Source organism: Vulpes lagopus, chromosome 12, assembly GCF_018345385.1.
Source record: "Vulpes lagopus strain Blue_001 chromosome 12, ASM1834538v1, whole genome shotgun sequence".
NCBI lineage: Eukaryota > Metazoa > Chordata > Mammalia > Carnivora > Canidae > Vulpes > Vulpes lagopus.
The window spans coordinates 28,498,068-28,519,830 of NC_054835.1; the positions used below are offsets into that span (position 1 = coordinate 28,498,068).

General features: G+C 48.7%; 2 protein-coding genes across 9 annotated transcripts in view; both read left to right on the top strand.

Annotated features, from left to right (window-relative positions):
• The window catches only part of RNF43 (ring finger protein 43), a 63,981-nt gene extending 50,192 nt beyond the window's left edge, over window positions 1-13,789 (top strand). For all 8 annotated transcript variants that reach the window (XM_041725508.1, XM_041725509.1, XM_041725511.1 and 5 more), the window contains 7 exons: window positions 4,651-4,725; window positions 4,840-4,971; window positions 5,597-5,701; window positions 6,798-6,959; window positions 7,480-7,582; window positions 8,247-9,596; window positions 12,313-13,789. In XM_041725508.1, the coding sequence (XP_041581442.1) occupies window positions 4,651-4,725; window positions 4,840-4,971; window positions 5,597-5,701; window positions 6,798-6,959; window positions 7,480-7,582; window positions 8,247-9,596; window positions 12,313-12,347 (1,962 nt within the window). In that variant the 3' untranslated portion in view covers window positions 12,348-13,789. The remainder of the gene's footprint in view (window positions 1-4,650; window positions 4,726-4,839; window positions 4,972-5,596; window positions 5,702-6,797; window positions 6,960-7,479; window positions 7,583-8,246; window positions 9,597-12,312) is intronic.
• A 1,451-nt stretch (window positions 13,790-15,240) lies between these two features.
• Window positions 15,241-21,485, top strand: SUPT4H1 (SPT4 homolog, DSIF elongation factor subunit). Its single transcript, XM_041725517.1, has 5 exons — window positions 15,241-15,401; window positions 15,938-16,044; window positions 20,281-20,336; window positions 20,623-20,676; window positions 21,095-21,485. The coding sequence occupies exons 1-5, from the start codon at window positions 15,333-15,335 to the stop codon at window positions 21,160-21,162; spliced, it is 354 nt and encodes a 117-aa protein (XP_041581451.1). The 5' UTR covers window positions 15,241-15,332; the 3' UTR covers window positions 21,163-21,485.
• The last annotated feature ends 278 nt before the right edge of the window (window positions 21,486-21,763 follow it).

The following is a 21,763-nucleotide window of genomic DNA, read 5'->3' on the forward strand; positions in this document are numbered from 1 at the left end:
AATATTTCCTAAGTCCTGCAGCTTAACTAGATATTTATTTGTTGCTTTTAGTTACAAGTTTTCTCATAGGAAGATGAATTGTACATAATACATGCAGTTAGTTTGGTAAAAACATAAAAAATATATATATGGCTTGGGGCACCCAGGTGGCTCTGTCAGTTAAGCATCTGCCTTTGGCTCAGGTCATGATCCTGGGATGCTTCTCCCTCTCTCTCTGCCCCTCTCCCATGCTCATGCTCACCTTCTCTCTCTCTCTCAAATAAAATCTTTTTAAAAGCTTAAAAAATAAAAAATACATATATTTTGGTAGGGGAATACATACTTCCCCCTCAGGGGAAGTGATAGGGGAAAGGTGGGTTTTAATGATAAGTTTGAAAACTGCTAACTTGAATCAGCTCTGCTCTGGTATATCGATTAGCATTAGTGGTGTCATTACCATCAACAGAGCTGGGGCTCTTGAGTTAGACAGCCCTGGGTCTGAAGCCTGGCATCTCCACTGCCCCTCAGTGTGACCTGGACATTTTAGCTCACCTCTCTGGGCCTCTTGTTTCCTCATCTGTAAAAGGGAAATAATAATGGGACTTACACCATAAAGTAGTTATAAGTATTTAATGAGACAGTACAGATGGAAGCTCTTAGCCCCATGTAAGCACATAGGAATCACTCAATAAATGATTACAGTTATCACCGTTGTCATCATTGGCATCATCATCTTATGCTTTTATAGTTAACAAGATTGGTTTTTTTTTTCTTTCATTGTTACTTCTCTCGATCTTCTCTAAGACCTTCACCATAATTTTTTCTGGACTGTTCTGTTCTTGTCACCACCACCAACCTCCTCCTGCTATCTAGTCATCCAAATTGGTTTCTTTCTTTCTTTTTTTTTTTTTTTTTTTTTTAGATTTTATTTATTTATTTGAGAAAGAGAGGGTATAAGCAGGGGGAGCAGCAGAGGGAGAGGGAGAAGCAGACTCCCTGATGAGCAGGGAGCCTGACATGGGCATCATGACCTGAACCAAAGGCAGCCCCTTACTGACTGAGCCACCCAGTTTCTGTTTCTCTATTAGCAACTCCACAGCCATCCTTGTGATTATCCATGTCCTGATCGCCTCATGCCTGGACTAAAGCAGTAGCCTTCTACTGGGTGAAATAAACTGGCTCTGGACATGAGCCCCTGTCTCTCTTACCATAGAGACCACTACCTAGAAACCATGCACTTGGAAGACTGAAATCCTGAGTGGGAATCCTGCCTCCATTGCTTATTAGCTGTGTGACACTGGGCAAGTTGTTCAGTCTCTCTGAGCCTCAGTTTCCTCAACTTAAAACTGGATGACTCTTATAGAGTTGTGAGGAGTAAATGAAATTAGGTACCCAAAGCATGTAGTAATAGCTGATATGACCATAAATAATGCTTAAGGGACACTGAGTATGTATGTACTAGGTACTATTAGAGGGCTTTACATGGATTAACTTATACAGTCCACAAAACAACCCTGTGAAGTAGATCCTTTTATTATCCCCAGTTTACAGAAAAGAAAGCGGTTACATGACATGCTCAAAGTCTCACAGCTAATATTCGGTAGCAAGTCCAGGACTCAAACTTGAGCAGTGTGAGCTGAGTAGGTCTCAATAAAGGCTATATCTCTTCTACTTCCTCCAACCCTTGCTTTCAAGCCCGAATGAATTCCACCTCTTCTATTGAATCTTTCCTGACTGGTTCAGTCCAGCTAGTCTATTAGGGGCAGGAATCCAGCTCTTCTGGGATGCTTTCAAGGTCTCTATCCATGCTGTACACACAAGGTTTATGGAGGTGCTTTGTGGGAAGGGGGAAACCAAGGTTTGCTCTTAACTTCAGCTCAAATTCAGCTCACTTTTCTCTGTTTTGTGATTGAAGATTTGTGTCAGATTGTGTGTGAGAGTGTGTGAGAGTGTGTGTGTGTGTGTGTGAATGTGTGTAGTGGGGAGAGTGGAGGCAAGGGCTTTCCTCAGTGAAAAAAGAAAAAAAGATTTGGGAACTACTGGTCTATTTTATTCATTTGTAATCTAGAATGTTATCAGCATTATCTTTTGTACATACTTTGTCTCTATAACTAGATGATGAGTTGTTCTAAAGGCCCTGGCCTTCCCTGGCTTGGTGCCCTGGGCACAGTAAGTACTCAATAAGTCTTTGATGAGGAAGAGGTTACAGAGACTGTTACTGTGTCTAGAGAGGAAACCTATAGTCCAGAGAAGTGTAGAGGGTAGTGTACAAATCCTACATGGTACTCGTTCTGGTTGCTGAAGGCCATGAGCAGCAAGCAAAGGGGCTGGCTGGCTCTGGCTGGCTCTTTGCAGCTCCCAAAGAGATCTCTGGGTTGTTTTTCTAGAGCCCAGTCTTCCCAGGCAGAAGGCCTACCCACCCACTCTGCCTTTCAGATTCCAGTCTCCCAAGAAGTGCTTCTTTTTCTCCCTCTTTCCCACTTTCTTGGGTGCACGTGGACTGGAAGGAAGCATGGACAGCCTCAGAATGGGCTGCCATCTGGCCCCAAGTCTTGCTTTTTTGATTCCTAGAACTCTGGACACAGGTACCCACTGCCTAAAAGTCCTGTTTGTTTCCCCTGTCGGCCAGTACTCTTTCTTTGATCTCTTTTACAACTTTGTAATTATGGGCTGTAATGGGCTGGGGTGTTTGAACATCAGGGTAATTACTTTCCACTGTTCCTATCCCAATCCTTCAAAGCGGGGGAGGGGGGGTAAGAAAATCTCTGGAGAAGGAAGACTGTGCCCTTCCCTCATGCTCTTCCAAGCTGGGCTGGGTGTAGGGTCTCAATCTGGGCATGAGAAAACTGAGGCATTGGCAGCATGCAGGATCCAGCAGTCTTAATTCTTTGACTACTGGGGTGACCTCCCCATGCCCTGACCGAGTCCTAAACTGTGACACTAGCAGTAGGAGCCCCTCTCCTCATCCTCTGGGGCTGCTCCCATGCCCTGGCTTGGGGGATTCTGAAAGTTGGAGAGCTTCTTTTTGCCTGGGGTCACCTAATTGGGGTGGACTTCCTGGCAGTAAATGGGCAGGAGGACAACAAAGCCTGTGATCTCTCAATTTCTTCAGCAATTCCCTTCTGGAGTACTGTGAATTTCCAGCCAATTGGGCTGGGGAGCCTGGGCCTGGGCTGGGCCTGGGTGCTGGTAGAGGGCCCAATCCACTCCTCAGTAACTCAGAGAGGGAGGGAGGGAAGGAGGAAGGGGGAGAAGTTACCCTCCTGACAAAACAGGGCCCCACTTGAGTGTCTCCACCACCTTCCAGGGCTCCCCAGGCAATAGGCTGACTGTTGGTGAGGGGCCCCCGGGCCCCTGCTGCCTCCTGGGGAGTGAGGAGCTGGAGCAAGGAGCCACTCCCCTGGCCTGCCTGGCAGGAGACCTGCCCAGACAGGCTTTCCCCATGAAGGAAAGCAGAGATCAAAGCACTAAGAGTGTGAGTAAGCTCCAGCACTGACTCCTCTTCCTGCCACCACTGCTAGCAGAGGGGTTAACTCCTTCATTGCCTGCAGCAAAGCCCCAAAGACTCAGCAGGCCCCCAGAGGCATGAAGTCCCAGCCTGATAACAGGACAATTGAGCCTTTGCTTTGGGGAAAAAGGCTGGAGAGTGGCTACACTGGGCAGGGAGGCCTGACACAAGGCAGGACAGTATCTATCTTGCTCCTTTGCCCTTGCACCTTCACCCCACCCCCTGCTCCTATCTCCCTTCTCTCACCCCACACCCAGGGCTTCTAGATTCCTGCTTTTTTTTCTCTCTCTCTCTCTCTTTTTGGCTCTGCTCTGCTCTGCGTGCTTGGCTAGATTCTGCTACCCCAAGTCTGCTCTTGGAGCCTTGGCAAGCACGCATGCGCACACATGCACAATTGCACCCTGTGCGAACAGCCCCTCAGGTCCAGGTCTATCCCCATGGAGTCTCCAGTGCCACCCTCAGGAAGGGGATGCGGGGATGAAACACTGGTCGGGGACTCCATTAAGGCCTTGAATTGGAGCCAGGAAGTATTGGCAAACTAGAGTGTGTCAGGGAGAGAGAGACACCAAGAGATTGGCTGAGTCTGGGGCTCTGCCATGGAGAAACCCTGGTGGGCAGCAGGGTCCCCGGCCTCTGGGAGATGACGAGGGGGTTTCTCTCGTCAGGCAGGGTTGAACCTTGGAAAGCCCAGCTCTATTCTGAAGGAGCTCCCCACCTGTCTTTTCTCCCCTTCTCCCTCTCTCTACTGGGGACTGGTCACCCTTCTCTGCTCCCTGGGGGTGCTGGTCATTCCCTGCTTTCTGTTCTCACACTCCTTAGTGAAGGTAGACTTGTGGTACTTTGAGGGTAGGGAGAGGCCTTATTTGTCCTTAGCTCTAGAGCCTAGTCCACTAGCTGGCACCTACTAAATACTTGTTAAGGGTTTATTCGATTATAAAAGGAAGGATTAGATGCTGTCCTTGAAGGCAGTGGGAGCTGGGCGAGCTCAGGGCAGGACAGGGATCCTAGTCCCACTGCCCCCTTGCATGTGTTGCATATGAATGTGCTGGGATACTGTGTGTGCATGGTCCTAGGAGGGGATGAACATGTGAGGGTGAGGCCAGTGCATGAATGGGCTGTGTCCTCCTCTGACCCCCGTGGACCTTGGCTGTGTGTCCCTGCAGGCCCGGATGGCAGGGGAGCGAGGAGCTAGTGCTGTCCTTTTTGACATCACTGAGGATCGAGCAGCTGCTGAGCAGGTACCCAGGGACATTGGGATGTTTGAAGAGGTTGCTGGATGAAGGGAGATAAAGTTACCTGGGGAAAGACGAGTCAGGACACAACAGCCCTTGTGGTCACTTTGCTTCCCACAGCTGCAGCAGCCCCTGGGGCTGACTTGGCCAGTGGTATTGATCTGGGGTAACGATGCTGAGAAGTTGATGGAGTTTGTGTACAAGAACCGAAAGGCTCATGTTAGGATTGAACTGAAGGAATCCCCAACCTGGGTAAGCATGCCAGATCTCCAGACCCTGCCCTAGCACCCATTCTCACCACCTCCTTGTTCCATGGCAACTCCCATCGGAAGTCCTTGGACTCCTAGAGCTAAAGAGAATTTAGAAACCCTATAGTTCAACTTCATCCCCAGCTGTGTACTTCTGGATGAGTTTCTTCTCCCTCTGGGCTCCATCTGCAGAACAAATAGGTTAGGCCAGCTGAGTCCTAAAGTTGTTTTCAGCTCTGTGGTTTCGGGGCACAGGGTAGCAGAGCCAGAATGAAGTCCTGCCCCCAGTGTCTGATACCCTGGCTGGTGTTTCTCCACCGGCGAGAAATCTCACCCAGCTGGTCACTGGGAGGCTCTCACTAAGCAGAGGGGTCCCTTTCCTCTTTCCCCCAAGCATACAGGTCTTCACATAGTACCTCTCACAGCTGACATCTGGAGGATCCTCTCCCAGGAGTGCCCATGGACAGAGAGGGACCACCTAACTCCACCTACAGGCTCCTCCCCACCTCATCCCCTCTGCTGGAAGACTTGAGGGGACCTCTAGCTGTCTGTTTCCTGGATACCTGAGTTTCTCCCAATTTGGCTCCTTCCAGAAGCATGATTCTTTCCATCTCTGCTCACTCCCCTAGCCAGATTATGATGTGTGGATCCTCCTGACAGTGGTGGGCACCATCTTTGTGGTCATCCTGGCTTCAGTGCTGCGTATCCGGTGCCGCCCTCAACACAGCAGGCCGGTGAGCAGGGAGGGTTCCCTGGTGGAAGTGGGCATGTTCATGTGTGAGGGAGGATAAAGAGCAGGAAGGGGAAAGGGAAGACAGAAGGTACCTTATGCTCTTGAAATAGTTTATGTCTAAACACCCTGGCATCCAACTTGTTGATCTCCAGCAGCTTCTTCACATAGGCTGACCTATTCATTTATTTACTCGGCAAATATAGACAGCTCCTCATATGGGTCAGGCACTGTTCCAGCTGTTGGAACAGTGAACAAAAAGACAGAAAATCCCTTCCCTCAGGGACCTTTTATTCTATTGGGAAGAGACAAGCAATAAACAAAATAAATAAAATATGTAGTATTTTGGATGGTGGTATGTGCCAGGGAGAAAAATAAAATAGAAGAGGGAAGAGGGAATATAAAGGGACAGGGTTATTTTTTAAAAGCAAAGCCAGAGAAGGCTTCACTGAGAGAATGACATTTACAGGAAAGACCCTAAGTGGGTGAAGGGGGTGGTATGTGCAGAAATCTGGGGAGTGTGATCAGACAGGAAGCACAGTAGAGGCAGAGGCCTTGAGGCAGAAGTGTGCCCAGTATGTCTGAGGAACAGCTAGGGGGCCATGTGGCCAGAAGAGAGTGAGTGAGAGGGCGGAGAAGAAGGTGAGGACAGGAGTTGACTGGACTATTGAGGCCATGGGCAGGACTGTGTTTTTCACTCTGAGTGAAAGGGAAGCTACCGGAGAATTTTGAGCAGAAGTAGTAAGTTTTAAGCGAAGAGGATGGGTGTGGTGTTGGGAAGTTAATGGGATTAGGAATTCAGTTTAATGGGCCTATTAGATATCTAAGTTAAGATGTCAAGCAGACAGTTGGATGAAAATTTTCTCTCCTGGGTCATCGAGGAAAAGAGAGCTTAATAGTAGAATGAGGGAGTGGGGTGGGAGGACTTGGCCTACTTGGCAGAGCCATGTATGAGCTTGAAGGGGACAGACTCCTAGGGGTTGTCAATTGACCATGTGATCTAACTGTGTGACTGGGAACCGAGTATACACCAAAGTCCCGAGATCCCATGTGAGGGAAAAGGAGCCCTTACCTCTTCTGAGCCCCACCCATCTTCCCAGGATCCCCTTCAACAGCGAACAGCCTGGGCCATCAGCCAGCTGGCCACCAGGAGGTACCGGGCCAGCTGCAAGAGGGCTCGGGCTGAGTGGCCAGACTCGAGTAGCAGCTGTAACTCTGCCCCTGTGTGTGCCATTTGCCTGGAGGAGTTCTCTGAGGGCCAGGTAAGGCAGAGCTTGTGGTTGACCTCTATGACCAGGCTGGGGAGAGAAGCAGTAGCTCGGGAGGCTGGAGGAGGCACTTAAGGCTGATGTGGGTGCTCTGGTTGCATCTGTGTCCTATATATCTTCCATGAAGTAGAGATAGGGGACAGCCTTGAGGTCCGGTTATTTTTCTGGTCTTCCAGGGAAAGAGAACTATTGTGTGTTGAGTGTGTACCATGTGTGCCAGGCTCTGCAGTGGGCACTTTGGATGCATTATCTCATTTTAGCCTCATGACAATGCAGGGTGGGGATAGATTAGGTTTTTTAATCTTCCTTTTAGAGCAGAAATTATCTGTTAATGAACTTGCCCAAGGTCATTCAGCTAAGTGGCAAAATCCAGGTTTACCTGATACCAAAGCCCTTACTGTTTCTATTCTGTTATGTGGTATTTTATAAGAAGGAGAAGCCAGAGGGAGTCAGGGGAATCCTGGTTGCTGCTGTTGACAGATAACTTTGGTTTGGACCCCCTTGTGTTCTGCAGGAGCTACGGATCATTTCCTGCCTCCATGAGTTCCATCGTGTGTGTGTGGACCCCTGGCTACATCAGCATCGGACGTGCCCTCTCTGCATGTTCAACATCATAGGTAGGAGGGGGGCCAAACACTCCTGTATGTTCAGCCAAATGGTTCTAGGACAAGGCAGCCCTTTGACGAGAGGTTCTGCCTTGAGGCTGGGGAGAAAACAGGTCTGCCCTTATCATTCTTTAAGCTGTGCACTGCTCAAGAGTGCCTAAGATGAAGGGGGGGAGGGGACACCATTCACCTTGTAAACTTACTACTTTCAAAATTGTATTTTTATGACAACCTTGTTGATTCCAAGTCTGGGTAGCTTGTATATTTATAATTTTGATTTTCTGGCAATAAAGTATCTTATTCTAACTAAACCAGGATATTATGAAAATTTCCTAAAAGATGAAAGTAAAGTATCTTGAGGAGAGAGAGCCTTTTTCTAACTTACCCAAAGGTACACCAGGGGCTAGTGGGGGCCCTGAGTGAAAGAGCCCCACATGGACTGGTGGGAGGAGTAGGGAAGGACATGCACAGGGGAGCTCCCCAGGAGGGATGTCTAGAAGGAGCCCAGGGTGCCTCGGGCCACAGGCAGATTAGGAATGTGCTTGGTCCCCCAACTCTGACTGAACACACAGGCTATGTGGGCTCCAATAGGTGTGCTACAGCCATACTTTTCTGAATACACCCTCCATAGGTTTATGGAGGCAAACATCTATGCTCTTGGTTCTTTTTCTTCCAGAGGGAGATTCGTTTTCTCAGTCCCTGGGACCCTCTCGATCTTACCAGGAACCAGGCCGCAGACTCCACCTCATTCGGCAGCATCCTGGCCATGCCCACTACCACCTACCTGCTGCCTACCTCTTGGGCCCTTCCCGGAGTGCAGTGTCTCGGCCTCCACGACCTGGTCCCTTCCTAACATCACAGGAGCCAGGCACAGCCCCCCGGCACCATCGCCTCCCCAGAGCTGCACATCCCAGAGCTCCGGGTGAGCAGCAGCGCCTGGCAGTGGCCCAGCACCCCTATGCGCCAGGCTGGGGACTGAACCACCTCCGATGTACCTCACAGCATCCCTCTGCTTGCCCAGCACCCCCACGCCGGGCCAGGCCTCATGACAGCAGCGGCTCTGGAGAAAGCTACCGCACAGAACGCAGTGGCTACCTGGCAGATGGGCCAGCCAGTGACTCCAGTTCAGGGCCCTGCCATGGCTCTTCAAGTGACTCAGTGGTAAACTGCACGGACATCAGTCTTCAGGGCATCCACGGCAGCAGTTCTACCTTCCGCAGCTCCCTGAGCAGTGACTTTGACCCCTTGGTATACTGCAGCCCAGAGGGGGAGCTGCGGGGGGAGGAGACTCAGCCTAGTGTGACCTGTCGGCCCCGTTCTTTGGACTCAGTGGTGCCCACAGGGGAAGCCCAGGCTCCCAGCCATGTACACTACCACCGCCACCGGCATCACCACTACAAAAAACGCTTCCAATGGCATGGCCGGAAGCCTGGCCCAGAGACTGGGGCCCTCCAGGCCAGGCCTCCCGTTCCTCAGACACAGCCCCAGCCAGAGCCACCTTCCCCTCATCAGCAAGCTGCCAGATCCCACCCAACTGCCCCTTCAGGGCAGCTCTCCAACCCACAAAGGTCCAGGGCCCACATGGAGGCAGCCCCAGGCCCAGCCGATGCCACCAACTCCAGTCCCAGCAGCCTCTTACATTTGCAGAAATCCAGCCTCCCTGTTCGACACCCACAGAGGAAAAGGCGGGGGGGCCTCTCAGAGCCCCCACCAGCCTCTCAGCCCCAGGACTTGACTGCACACCCAGGTTGCCAGATTTTTCCCCATTATGGTACCAACCTGGCATACCCTTGGTCCCCAGAGGCCCACCCACTGATCTTTGGACCTCCAGGCCTCGACAGGAGGCTGCTACCAGATTCTTCAGGCCCTTGTTACTCAAGTTCACAGCCAGTGTGGTTGTGTCTGACTCCACGCCAGTCCCTGGGTCCACACCCGCCAGGAGAGGGGCCTTCTGAATGGAGTTCTGGCACCCCAGAGGGCAGGCCATGCCCTTACCCACACTGCCAGGTGCCGCCAGCCCAGCCTGGTGAGTTTTCAGGGGAAGAGGGTGTGGTGGGGAGAGGATAACTAGAGGTTATTGTAGAATGGGTGAAGTCAGCCAATAACAGGTTGACAGAAGCTGAGAAGGGTACAAATGGGGTAACATTCAAAATACTGAACAACAAGCATAGTGTAGGATACTGGCTGAAGTACTCTGACTCTGCCAGGTGTTACTCTTGTGGTTGCCAGACCATAGGGAGGTCTCAGGGGGAAGTGCCAGTGTAGATGAAATATCAGAAAGCACTTGGGGGGGTTTGGGCAACAGCTCAAATGTAAGTGTTTCAATATTTTAATAATTAGTAAAGCTGTACCAATGCATACACTTCAATGATCAGCTTTAAAGATTGATTGATTGATTGATTTATGAGAGAGTAGGGAGGGGCAGAGAGAAAGAATCTTCAAGCAGACTCCCTGCTAATAATAGAGTCTGACTGGGGGCTCCACGCCATGACCCTGAGATCATGACCTAAGTCGAAACCAAGAGTCATATGCATAACTGACTGATCCACCAATTATCTGGCTTTAAGTACAAAGAAGGCCAAGAAGTGTTCCTTGCTCTTGAGTACAGCAGGAGAAATAATTACTGATAGCCATAATCCTAGGCAATATGAGATCTTGTAGGAGAAATAACTGCAGATATCCATAACAGTAGGCCATATGAGAAGAGCTATGTAATTAAAAAAGGGAAAGAAAGAAAGAAAGAAAGAAAGAAAGAAAGAAAGAAAGAAAGAAAAAGAAAGAAAGGAAAGAAAGAAAGAAAGAAAGAAAGAAAGAAAGAAAGAAAGAAAGAAAGAAAGAAAGAAAGAAAAAGAAAAAGAATGAAAAGAAAGATAGATCATGGATGGCTCCCAGCAACCCTGTGGGTCTTTAGGTTTTCTCTTCTTCCCCTGGGGTAAAAGAACAACTAAGGCTTCCCTTCTAAGCACCCTTGTTAATAAGACCAACATTTTCCTGGGCCTCAAGTGCATCCCTGATACTGTATTATGACCAATGGTGATAATGTAAATCCTCAGTTTTCTCTTGCTCAAATCCTCCTCTTCCTCCTCCAGAGCAGCCCCTCCACTTTCCCATTTTCCCCATCATCTCCCATGGTGTAGATGACACAGCTCTTTGCCTACAGCTATCACTGGGCACCCCAAAAGGGAACCCAGAGGTCCTGAAATATAAGGCGTCACAATCTAAGAATCCTGCAGTCAAGACCAACAGCTGTTATCATTCATTCATTCATTCACTACTTCCCTCCTTTTTTCTTCCTATATTGTATGCTTGCTATGTGCTAGGTTCCAGGCTAGGCTCTGAGGACATGGAACTTGTCAACCAGGAGATACAGGTCTGTGGGGTCATGGGCATGTACACAGTCACAGCAGAGAAAATAATTACTTCCTTAGAGCCATGTAGAGCAAGCTTTGGCCATGTGTGGGTGGTCCATTTGGACCCTATCATGTGTGTGCTTTGAGGGCTGCTGGTGCCTGACCACTGCCTCCTCTCTCTCCCATACTTAGAACTGGTTTCAATGCCTCCCTCTTCCATGTTCCTCAAATCCAGTCAGTGCCAGTTTCTGTTAACTCTATCCCTGATAGTTTTTTTTTACCTTCTCCTTCAGAATTCATGGCCCCTGCCCATGTCTTAGATGCAGCCTAAAGATCAAGGCAGGAGCTCTTAGCTCCTCCCTCCCCTCTTACAGGGCCATGAAGGCTAGGCACTGCACATACAGCATTGTGTCCCGTAGAGTCATGCAGCACAGCTACCCTGCTCACCTACTGCTGCCAGTCTCATCTTCCTCAAATAAACTGTCCAGAAATTTCCAAATGTTCTATTTTGTCCACAGTAAAGAAAAACTGAGCCTGTTTAGCCTTCAAGACTCTAGCACCAGCTAGCCCGTCTTCCTTCCCCAACTTTTTCACTCTTCCCCTTTCCTTCCCCAGCCCCATGCTTTAGCCAAACCTAGTAAATACTTCTTGCAGTCCCTATAACCCAGAATGTTCTGCTGCCTCTCTATTCCCATAAATCCAGTTATTTTTGTTTTGGGTTTTTTTTAAATTCATGAGAGACACAGAGAGAAAGGCAGAGACATAAGCAGAGGGAGAAGCTGGCTCCCTGCAAGAAGCCCCTTGTGGGACTCAATCCCAGGACCTCTGGATCATGACCTGAGCCAAAGGCAGATGCTCAACCACTGGGCCACCCAGGTACCCCCCATAAATCCAATTCTTATCTATTTCTGCAGGACCAGCTCATTTATTTTCACTTTCAGGAAGCCCTTCCTGATTGCTCCACTTGAACATGATCTGTCCCCTTCCCAGGAAAGGTCTTATGATCCAGTCCTGTCACACTGCATAATTTCCCTTTGCATACACATCTTCTCTTCTACAAGATCATCAAGTCCCTGCTTATTCTTCAGTGTGGCACATGGTAACAGGTCAGATTCACAAGTGCTTAATAAGTATTTATTGGATTAATGAGCAAATAGTAAGTATTTGCAACACATTGGTTGCTATATATGTTTCTCTTTCTTTAGCTTCCCTCCCTCCCCTGTATCCCAACTGGGGCCCCTCCCAGCTTTCAATCTAATTACCCCTTCTGGACACATTCCTTGCTCCTCCCTCTCTATGGTTCTCTCCCAGCCATACTCACTTGCAGGTGGAACAGGAAAGAGGCTGCCCTGACCCTCACTGACCATTTTCCTCCCCTCTCTCTAAATGCAGGCTCAGAGGAGGAGATTGAAGAGCTAGCTGTGTGAACAGGCTGTGTGAGATGCTCAGACCTAGCTTGAACCAAGAGTGTGCTCCAGATGACTCAGGCCCTACCTGGCACAGAGTCCTGCTCCTGAGAGAAGAAAGGACCTCAGAAAACACTTCCTCTTTTTTTTTTTTTTGCCATACTTCCTGGAACCTCTGCAAGAGGAGTGGTGATGGTGGGTGGCAGGAGGCATGCCCTGCTCCCAGCTCTGGACCTTGCGTGCAGAATACATCTGCCTTGCAGCAGTCTGTGTCCAGCCAGGCAACCAGCTACTGTCTATGTGGGCTGGCTCCCTTAAAGGCTGTTTTGTAGGAGCAGGAAGCTAGGTATGGGTAGATAGGTGTTATAAAGGTGCTGCTCCTTTCCCCAGGCCCAGCAGGTCTTCCTCATCCCAAGTTTCATGTGTATACCTGCCACTGGGTCCTTCTTACCTCCTTTCTTGGGTGAGTCCTGCACACCAGTGTTGACTCCTCAGTAAAGCTGCTGCATCAGCAGCAACCATGGCTTTTATCATTTTCCTTCTTTGCAAAAGGATTAGGAACATAGGTGAGCCCTGAGCCTAAAACGAGAGGCTCTGAAGCTTCTCCAGGCAATGCCTGTCCTGGTGCATCAGGGAGAATGTTTTCACCTTCTTGTCTTTGTCAGATCCCCTATATTAAGTCTGAGGGGAGGCTCTGGGAAGCTGGGTGTGGAGAGTCCTGTCCCTAAAATGGTGCAGCACCTTGAAGAACCAGGGATGAAAAACCTGACTCTCAAACTCCCTTGTCACTCCAGCAGCTCCAGCTCCTCTGGGGGCTTGGAGTAGGGGTAGTGGGGAGGGAATAATTCCTTCCTGGAGATTGCCTATCTCAAAGTCCCAAAGTAGGTGGAAAGAATAGGACTTCTGTTGGACTTCATCCAGAAGAGGGAGGGAGGACAGAATGAAGGTAGAAAAGACAGAATTACAGCTGAACAAGGACAACAACAGATTCTTCTCTGGGAGTTTTCTGTCAGAGCAGGGATGAGGAACAGGGGAAACAAAGGAAAAGCAAACTGGGACATTTGGGTTTAGATGGCTCCAAGGCCCAGCTTCCCATTATAAGCCATAGAGGCCAGGGACACCCAGCAAGGTGTGCATGCAAGAGGTTGTACATGCAAGACCTCTGGTCTGGGTAGCTGGTACCCTGTGGACAAGGGCTGAGGGGCCTCCTGAGGGTGATATTCACCCCAGGGCAGCTGGACCATTGCTGGCTCCTCAGGCATTATCCCATTTGGAATGTGAATGTGGGAGCAAAGTGGGCACAGGACCCTACCTGGGAATCTTCTTCCCTCAAAGTCAGTGGGGGAAGTAGCACCTAGGCACCCACATGGGTATTTATATCTGAACCAGACAGAAAGACGCTTGAATCAGGCACTATGTTGAGAAATGTATTTATTTGCTAATATATTTATCCATAAATGTGGTCTGGTCTTGTGGTTTTGTTGTCATGACTATCACCTAGGGTAACAATTTCATCGTTTACATTGACATAAATACGTGATTTCTGGTATCAGAGGCCAGGCTCTGATTTATGACAGGACAGAACAGAGTGGTGGGCTAGGTAACAAGAATTGGCTTGTAAGCTCCTAAAAGCATGGGTTAGGGAGATCAAGGAAGGGTGGAGAGGAAGCATGACTAGATTCTGTGGTCCAGTCATTATCGGTATTATTATTATTGTACCTCTTAGTTCACACTCCTGTGACTTTGTGACCTTGGGCAAATACCCTCGCTTTTCCCACCCATAAAATTGGCCTGCTTCACAGAAGTGTTGCAGGGCTCCCCCCGAGACCAGCCTGAAAGCAAGTTTGGAGGTGGGAAGTAAGTATCCAGGGCTGGAGGACACCCTAACCCATCACAGAGCCCATCTGAACACAGCACAGCCCGGGCACGAACAGCAGGCCCCCTTGAAAAAGCCAGTTTCGGTTGGGAGGCCTGGTTGGGAGGATAGAGTAGCAGGGTCTGAAACCATCTATTTATATCCCGGAGCTCCAACTCTGATAAACACCACTGTGCTCTGCCTTCTCGTGGGGCGACTGTGAGGATCCAGGGCTGGTGCTAAATTGCCACGAATTCCACACAGCCTGGGCGGCCCTTGCTCCCGGCCTCACAAAGCGCGTTTCCCCTTCTTCTGGAAAGGTTTCACAGCGCCGGTCCTTGTCCGTAGCCCAGCTTTGAACCAGAGAGCAGAGAAGTATCTTGCTTTCTAAAGGATGAAAAAAAAAAAAAAAAGACACAAGATCTGCTATCCCCCACAGATGTTCTCAAGTAAAGGAACTGTCTCAATGCTAAAAGCTGCACAAAGCCTAAATCATCAGCCGGAACAAGGAAAATACATTTTAAAAAATTAAATGATAATTAAATGCGCCTGTTGCGCGCCCTGGGCTCCCAGGCCAGCATCCCCGCCGACGGCAAGCGGAAACCCTACACTGCTCCCAGGAAACAGAGGGGCTGTCCCCGATTTCTTTCCCGCTCCGCAGAGAGAACCCAGAGGGAGACAGCGGACTCTCCGGTCCTACGCTTTTAAAACGGGAAGACAAAAAGGAATCTCAGCGGGCATCTGGGAACCTCCGAAGGGGAGCGGCGGCCGGCCGCCAGCCGCCCGGATCAAACGGCCCGCGCCGCCGGCTTCCGGCTCGCGCCGCGGCGCGCTCCCGCGCAGGCGCCAGCCGCGCCGCCCCTCCCCCACGGCCCTGCCCACGGGCCCAACGGCCGCGCGGGCCTCGCCCTCGCGCCGGCCCAGGTGGCGGGTGCGCGCGCCGGCCCAGGTGACTGCCGGCTGGCTCCGCCTCCAGGCGGGAGAAACCATCTCCTTAGGCGGGGGGGGAGGGGCTGGGCCTTCCGGCTTCCCACACCGGAAGAGGAAGTCCGATGTACCGGAAGTGGAAGGCATTCTGGGTAATTCGATGTTTACTTCCGGCGGCTGAGGAATCCGAGGCCCAGTCCTTTGCTGTTGTTTTGTCGGAGAGGATGGCGCTGGAGACGGTGCCGAAGGACCTGCGGCATCTGCGGGCTTGTTTGCTGTGTTCGCTGGTCAAGGTGTCCTTCGGGGAGCTGGTTGTAGGGACGATGGGGGATCCAGGTTGGGGGAAAAGGTGGAAGGGGGATGGGGGTTAGCGAAAAGTAAGGTCCAGGACCCCGGGTTCGGCAGGGGGTGTGGGAAGCTGCTGGAGGCCATCGTTTAAGTCTGTAGGAACGCAGGGAGTCTTACATGCCTTTGAATCCTCAGCACAGGTCTGATCCTTAACAGACGTTCCGTGAACATCTGTTGAAACCGAAGGCCACTGGGAGTCAAATGAAGGTGGGGATCTGCAGCTGAGGAGAGTAATCAGAGAGGATGCCTGACCCTGAGGGGACTAGGAAAAGGAATAGGTTAAACGCTGTTAGGAACAAGAGAGGGAAGACTTGAGGGTGGAACTTTAGGAATGGGGCTGTGGGAGTGGTAGGTGAGGAACCTGATGAGACAGAGCCAACATGGGGAGCCTTCTACTTGACCAGGTAAGAGTATGGAGAAAGCTACTTCTTCTTTTGGCCTTGTTTATGTTCATCCCTATCCCGTTTTATCTCCCTCCCAGACTATAGACCAGTTTGAATATGACGGTTGTGACAATTGTGATGCATACCTTCAGATGAAGGGTAACCGGGAGATGGTATATGACTGCACCAGCTCTTCCTTTGATGGGTAAGCTTCTTTAAATTCCTTCATTCGCTTCTTTGTTCCTCCTATACCCACCCCACCAAGTAAATGTGAAGCAGACTACTGAGACTATAATCCTGGTTGTTCTCAAAGCTATTTTGAGGATGTGGCTAGTCCAAACAAGTACGCTCTAACAGTGAAATATATACTAGATTGACAAGATGTAGAACAAGGGAAAAGAGTATAAAATAATTTCTTTTTTATTATTATTGTTTTAAAAAATATTTTTATTTATTCATGAGAGACACAGAGAGAGAGGAAGAGACACAGGCAGAGGGAAACGCAGGCTCCCTGTGGGGAACCTGATGTGGGGCTTGATCCCAGGATCCTGGGATCACAACCTGAGCCAAAGGCAGATGCTCAAGCATTGAGCCACCCAGGCAACCCACAAATAAAATTTTTTTAAAAAGAAATGGGGGATCCCTGGGTGGCTCAGCGGTTTAGCGCCTGCCTTTGACCCAGGGCATGATCCTGGAGTACCGGGATCAAGTCCTGCATTGGGCTCCCTGCGTGGAGTCTGCTTCTCCTTTTGCCTGTGTCTCTGCCTCTTCCTCTCTCTCTCTCTCTCTCTCTCTGTGTCTTTCAGGAGTAAATAAATAAAATCTTAATATATATATATATACATATATATATATATATATGTATATATATATATGTATATATATATTTAAATATATTTTATGTATATAGATTAAAATATACGTATATAAGTTAAAAAAATAAAAAAAATGATCTGGCACAGGGCCTGGAAGGTGGCAGAGAGCTAATAAATGTTTGTTGAATGCATGATGACACTACCTGAAAATGAAGGTAAGGTAAGGTACAGTAATGGTAAATTATTACCTGAAAGCTGATGCTTTTAGATGTATCTAAGAGGCCCCCATAAGAAGTTTTCCTTGGTGAGATTGTCCAATTGGGAAAAGGGGAAATGAGTCTAACATAAGTGGCTAGGTCTCAGGTTATTTTACCCCTAAGGTAGAAGCCAGAAGGCAGTATTCTTTGGGGGTTAAGAAGATATTATAAAGTGTCTTTTGGCCTCTAGGCCAATTAAGGATTTACACATAGGGATGCCTGAGTGGCTCAGTCAGTTAAGCGTCCAATTCTGGATTTCAGTTCAGGTCATGATCTCAGGGTAATGAGATTGAGCCCCACATTGGGCTATGTGCTCTGTGAGGAGGGAGTCTGCTTGAGATTCTCCCTTTCCCTCTGTCCCTCCACTGCCTGCATGCTCTCTCCTCTCTAAATCTTTTTTTAAGAAGATGATTTACACAAACTGGGCTCAAACACGGTACTTATTATACTTCCTTCAAGGCGAGGCCAACTCCACCCATTCCTTCTTTGACTTCCTCTAAGGAAGAATGAAGGATTGGGCAAAAACGCTGTTGTCATGGAACCTTACTTCCTACACACGTATATGCACAGTTAAGACACTCCAGTCCCTTCATTGATTTGTTAGCACTGTAACAAAATTGCTAACAAATGAATAAAGAGGGGCTCCTCAGAGGTTCAGTCAGTTAAGCATCTGCCTTCAGCTCAGGTCATGATCCCAGGGTCCTGGAATTGAGCCCCTTGTCGAACTCCATTTTTAAGTGTAGAATTCAGTGGTATTAAATATCTTCACATTGTGTAGCTGTCACTACCATCCGTCTCCAGAACTTTTTTCATCTAATTTTCCCTGCTCCACAGCCCTTGCCAACTACCATTCTACTTTCTCTCTGTGTGAATTTTTTTTTTTTTTAAGATTTTATTTGACAGAGGTGAGAGACCACAAGCAGGGGGAGCAGCACAGAGAGAGGGAGAAGCAGGCTCTCCACTGAGCAGGGAGCCCAACACGGGACTGGATCCCAGGACCCCAGAATCATGACCTAAGTCAAAGACAGATGATTAACCAACTGAGCCACCCAGTGCCCCTCCTTCTGTATGAATTTGAAGTATATTGTAGATAATTCATGTAAGTCGAATCATACAATATTTGTCCTTTTGTACTTATTTCATTTAGCATCACATCTTTAAGGTTTATCCATATCCTAGCATGCATCCAACTTTTCTTTTTAAGCTGAGTGATCCCATTATATGTATATACCACATTTTATTCATTCATCTGTTGTTACACACTTGGGTTGCTTCTGTCTTGTAGCTGTCATGAATAATGCTGCTATGAACATGGGTTTACGAATATCTGATCAAGTCCCTGCTTTCACTTCTTTAGGGTATATATCCAGAAGTGGAATTGCTGAGTTGTTCTATGTTTAACATTTAGAGGAACTGCCATAGTGTTTTTCACAGCAGCAGCACCATTTTATGTTCCCACCAGCAGTGTGCAGGGGTTCCAGCTTCTCCACACCCTTGCCAACATTTATTACTTATGTTTTGTGTTTTGTTTAGGATTTGATAGTAGCTACCCTATTGGATATGAGTGGTATTGTTGAGGTTTTGATTGCCTTCCCCTGATGATTAGTGATGTTAAGCATCTTTTTTATGTGCTTATTGGCCATTTGTATATCTTCAGAAAAATACCTGTTCAAATGCTTTTCCCACTTTGGAAGTAGGTTATTTGGCTTTTTTATTGTTGAGTTGTAGGAGTTATTTGAGTTATTTGTGTATTCTGACACAAGTTAGATTTTGGAAAATGGGTATATCAAGGGCTAAAGGAGATCAGAGGAGGGCCAGATGAACTCAGCTAGAAGCAGAGGAGATACCAGGTGAATCAGGCTCTTTTAAGAAGTACAGGAGCGGGATCCCTGGGTGGCACAGCGGTTTGGCGCCTGCCTTTGGCTTGGGGCGCGATCCTGGAGACCCGGGATTGAATCCCACGTCGGGCTCCCGGTGCATGGAGCCTGCTTCTCCCTCTGCCTGTGTCTGCCTCTCTCTCTCTCTCTCTCTCTCTCTCTCTCTCTCTCTGTGTGTGTGTGACTGTCATAAATAAATAAAAAAAATTTAAAAATTAAAAAAAAAGTACAGGAGCTCTGAGGAGATTGCGGTAAAAGAACATTTTAGAAAAAGCATACTAAAGAAGGGAATGACTTGAGCAAAATCATGGGGTGGGAAAATCAGGGTATGTTTGGAGAATGGTGGGGGTGCTATTGAGTTTAAATCATAAGGTTGAGTGACAGGCACTATAAGGCTAGACAAGTTGCTTATGAAGATCAGAAGAAAACATACTGTTGGTCCAGAGAGCGGCCTGTATATGTGCCTTAAATATTTTTTTAAAAAAGGATTTACACACAAACTGGGCTTAAACACACTACTTACTAAACTGCCAGGCCAGGGTAGGTGTTACCCTACTTCACCACCCTGGAGAGTGGGATCAGTTCCACTCACAGCAGATGGCTGAGTATGTAGGATTTGGATGGGGAGGGAGGCTCCCCAAATAAGAATCCAAGATTGTTGCCAAGAGAAGAGAGAATGGTTATCGAGAAGGTAAATGTTGGCAGGTGTCAGTGTCCTAGAGCAGACCTGTCACAGAAGGTGGTCAGCAAGCATTTGATTGAATGAATGAATGACAGAAATGACCTCTGTAGCTTCTGAAAGTGCCTGTGATGTTTACCTGTCAAGCTCCAGTGGCAGCCTTCTAGCCCTTAAGTGGCCTTTCTGTTGCCTGTGCACTAGGATCAGAGCTATCCTGGGAAGAACAATTAGGATAGTAAAGAGAGCTAATGCTAATTTAGCACCTACTCTGTGCTAGTTGTTTTTCCTGTATGAGCTCAGTCTTTGAGTTTCATCCCATGAAATTCTGAGAGTGGTCTCCATATGTGTGTTAGGCTCTACAGCTCATCAGAGGCAGAGCTTGGCCAAGTCTAACTTACTTCTGGTAGGAGGACCCATGGTTTTCTTTTACCCGCAGTTTGCATTGGGGGCCCAGACCCCTAGTGGTCCTGTTGGCTGTAGTTAGGTATTTTTAAAGCTGTCCTGTTTCCCAGAGAATCTGGGCTGGGGCTCCCGATGTTCTTTGAGCCTGGTGAGCTAGTCCTTTGGGAATGGTGACTGACCTATGCTTCGCAGGCAAAGAACCTTCATCAGTACTAACTTTGGATCAGCCCCGTCCCAGCATTAAGTAGTCCGTTTCCCCTGCTTTCTAGTAGAGACACTACTTGGCTTTTTCCTGCGTTTCCTCTCCTAGAATTATTTTGCTGGCTGGAAGAGTAAAGTGGGCATTTTCCTCCATCTCTCTCTTCTCCAGTAGGGGAGGCTCAGCTGACTCTGCTTCTTTTCCCTTTCCAGAATCATTGCAATGATGAGTCCAGAGGACAGCTGGGTCTCCAAGTGGCAGCGAGTCAGTAAGTGTCTCCCTTTCTCCTTATCCTGGCCTAGCTGTGTTGTTGCTGTCTCTTGGGTCTAGTGGGGGCAGTCTTAAATCAGCGGGTAAGTGGCCTCCAAATGAAACAGATGGGTTGTAGGAAACATGAGGAAAGTGTCCTTTGCCCTGTCATTTAACACTGTAGCCAAAAGACGTTATTGCTCCTCTCTTAGAGTTGCAGCATTCCTTTCGTTTTTTAGCTTAAACCCCCATTTGGTTTTTAGACTTAACTCTCTCTCACTGCCATCTCTTTTCTTCTCTCCTAGGTAACTTTAAGCCGGGTGTATATGCAGTGTCAGTCACTGGCCGCCTTCCCCAAGGTAATTATCAGAACAGCAGCCGATGTTCGCATACTGCGCCAAGCTCCCTGGAAGTCCTTTATGTGACTGCACACTAGTCCTCCCAACTCTGTGAGGGAACTGAGGCACAGAGGTTAAATAGCTTGCCCAGGGTCACCCTGCTAGTAAGAGAGGAGCTAGAATTTGAACCCAGGCATTTTGGCTCTAGGACCCTTGGTTGCAGTGACTACAACGGGGCTCCCTTTTCCTTCTCATTCTTACCAAGTCATGGCCAAACGTGTGCCTGAATCATCAGTTGATGAGCTGTCTAGGACTCCAGTTTGCTGAGGAGCACCTATCTTCCTTCCTCCCTTCCCCCACCCAAAGTGATAGTAGAAGGACCTTTCTTAGCCCTTTGGAATCTTCCCCCCTCACAGAGCTGTTTCTTTTCCTGCTGCAGGAATCGTGCGAGAGCTGAAAAGTCGAGGAGTGGCCTACAAATCCAGAGACACAGCTATAAAGACCTAGCAAGATGTGTGGCCGCCAGCATCTTTGCTCCTCACCTCTTGCATCTGCTTATTTTTTGTTCTGGAACTAAAGGAGCAGAACTTCAGATACTCCCCACCCTCCAGTTCTGAGACTCAGCAGACTGTTGAGAGAGCACAGCGTGTCCCTGAGTCATTTTACCTTTGGATTTCTGATGGGGGTGGGGTGGTTTGGGCTTGTGTACTGACAGAGACCGAAATGAATGGGGGGTAGGAGACCCGGTCTGTGCCCTAGCCCATGGGTAGGACTCTGGGTCAAATGCCAATAAACGTGAACGTTCTTAAGGAAAGTTCTTAAGCCCATGACAGATGCCTTGTGTCCCTCTTCCTTTTACATGGGCCCAGGAAGAACTCACTTAACCCTGTAAGCACTTTGCCGGAGCAGTAGAGGCACTCCTGCTTCCCATTACCCATCTTTTAGCCTTCTGGGATTGCAGCCTTTCTAGTGTGCTTCCTTGGGTCTTGCTGTCCTGGGTCTAGGCAAGCTGGTAGTCCTGGTGTGTGAGGGTTGCCGACTTTTGCTCTTTAGACCTGGCGCAGCAAGTGTCCCTTGAAAGAAAGCCTGAGGTTTCTCAGTATTCTTT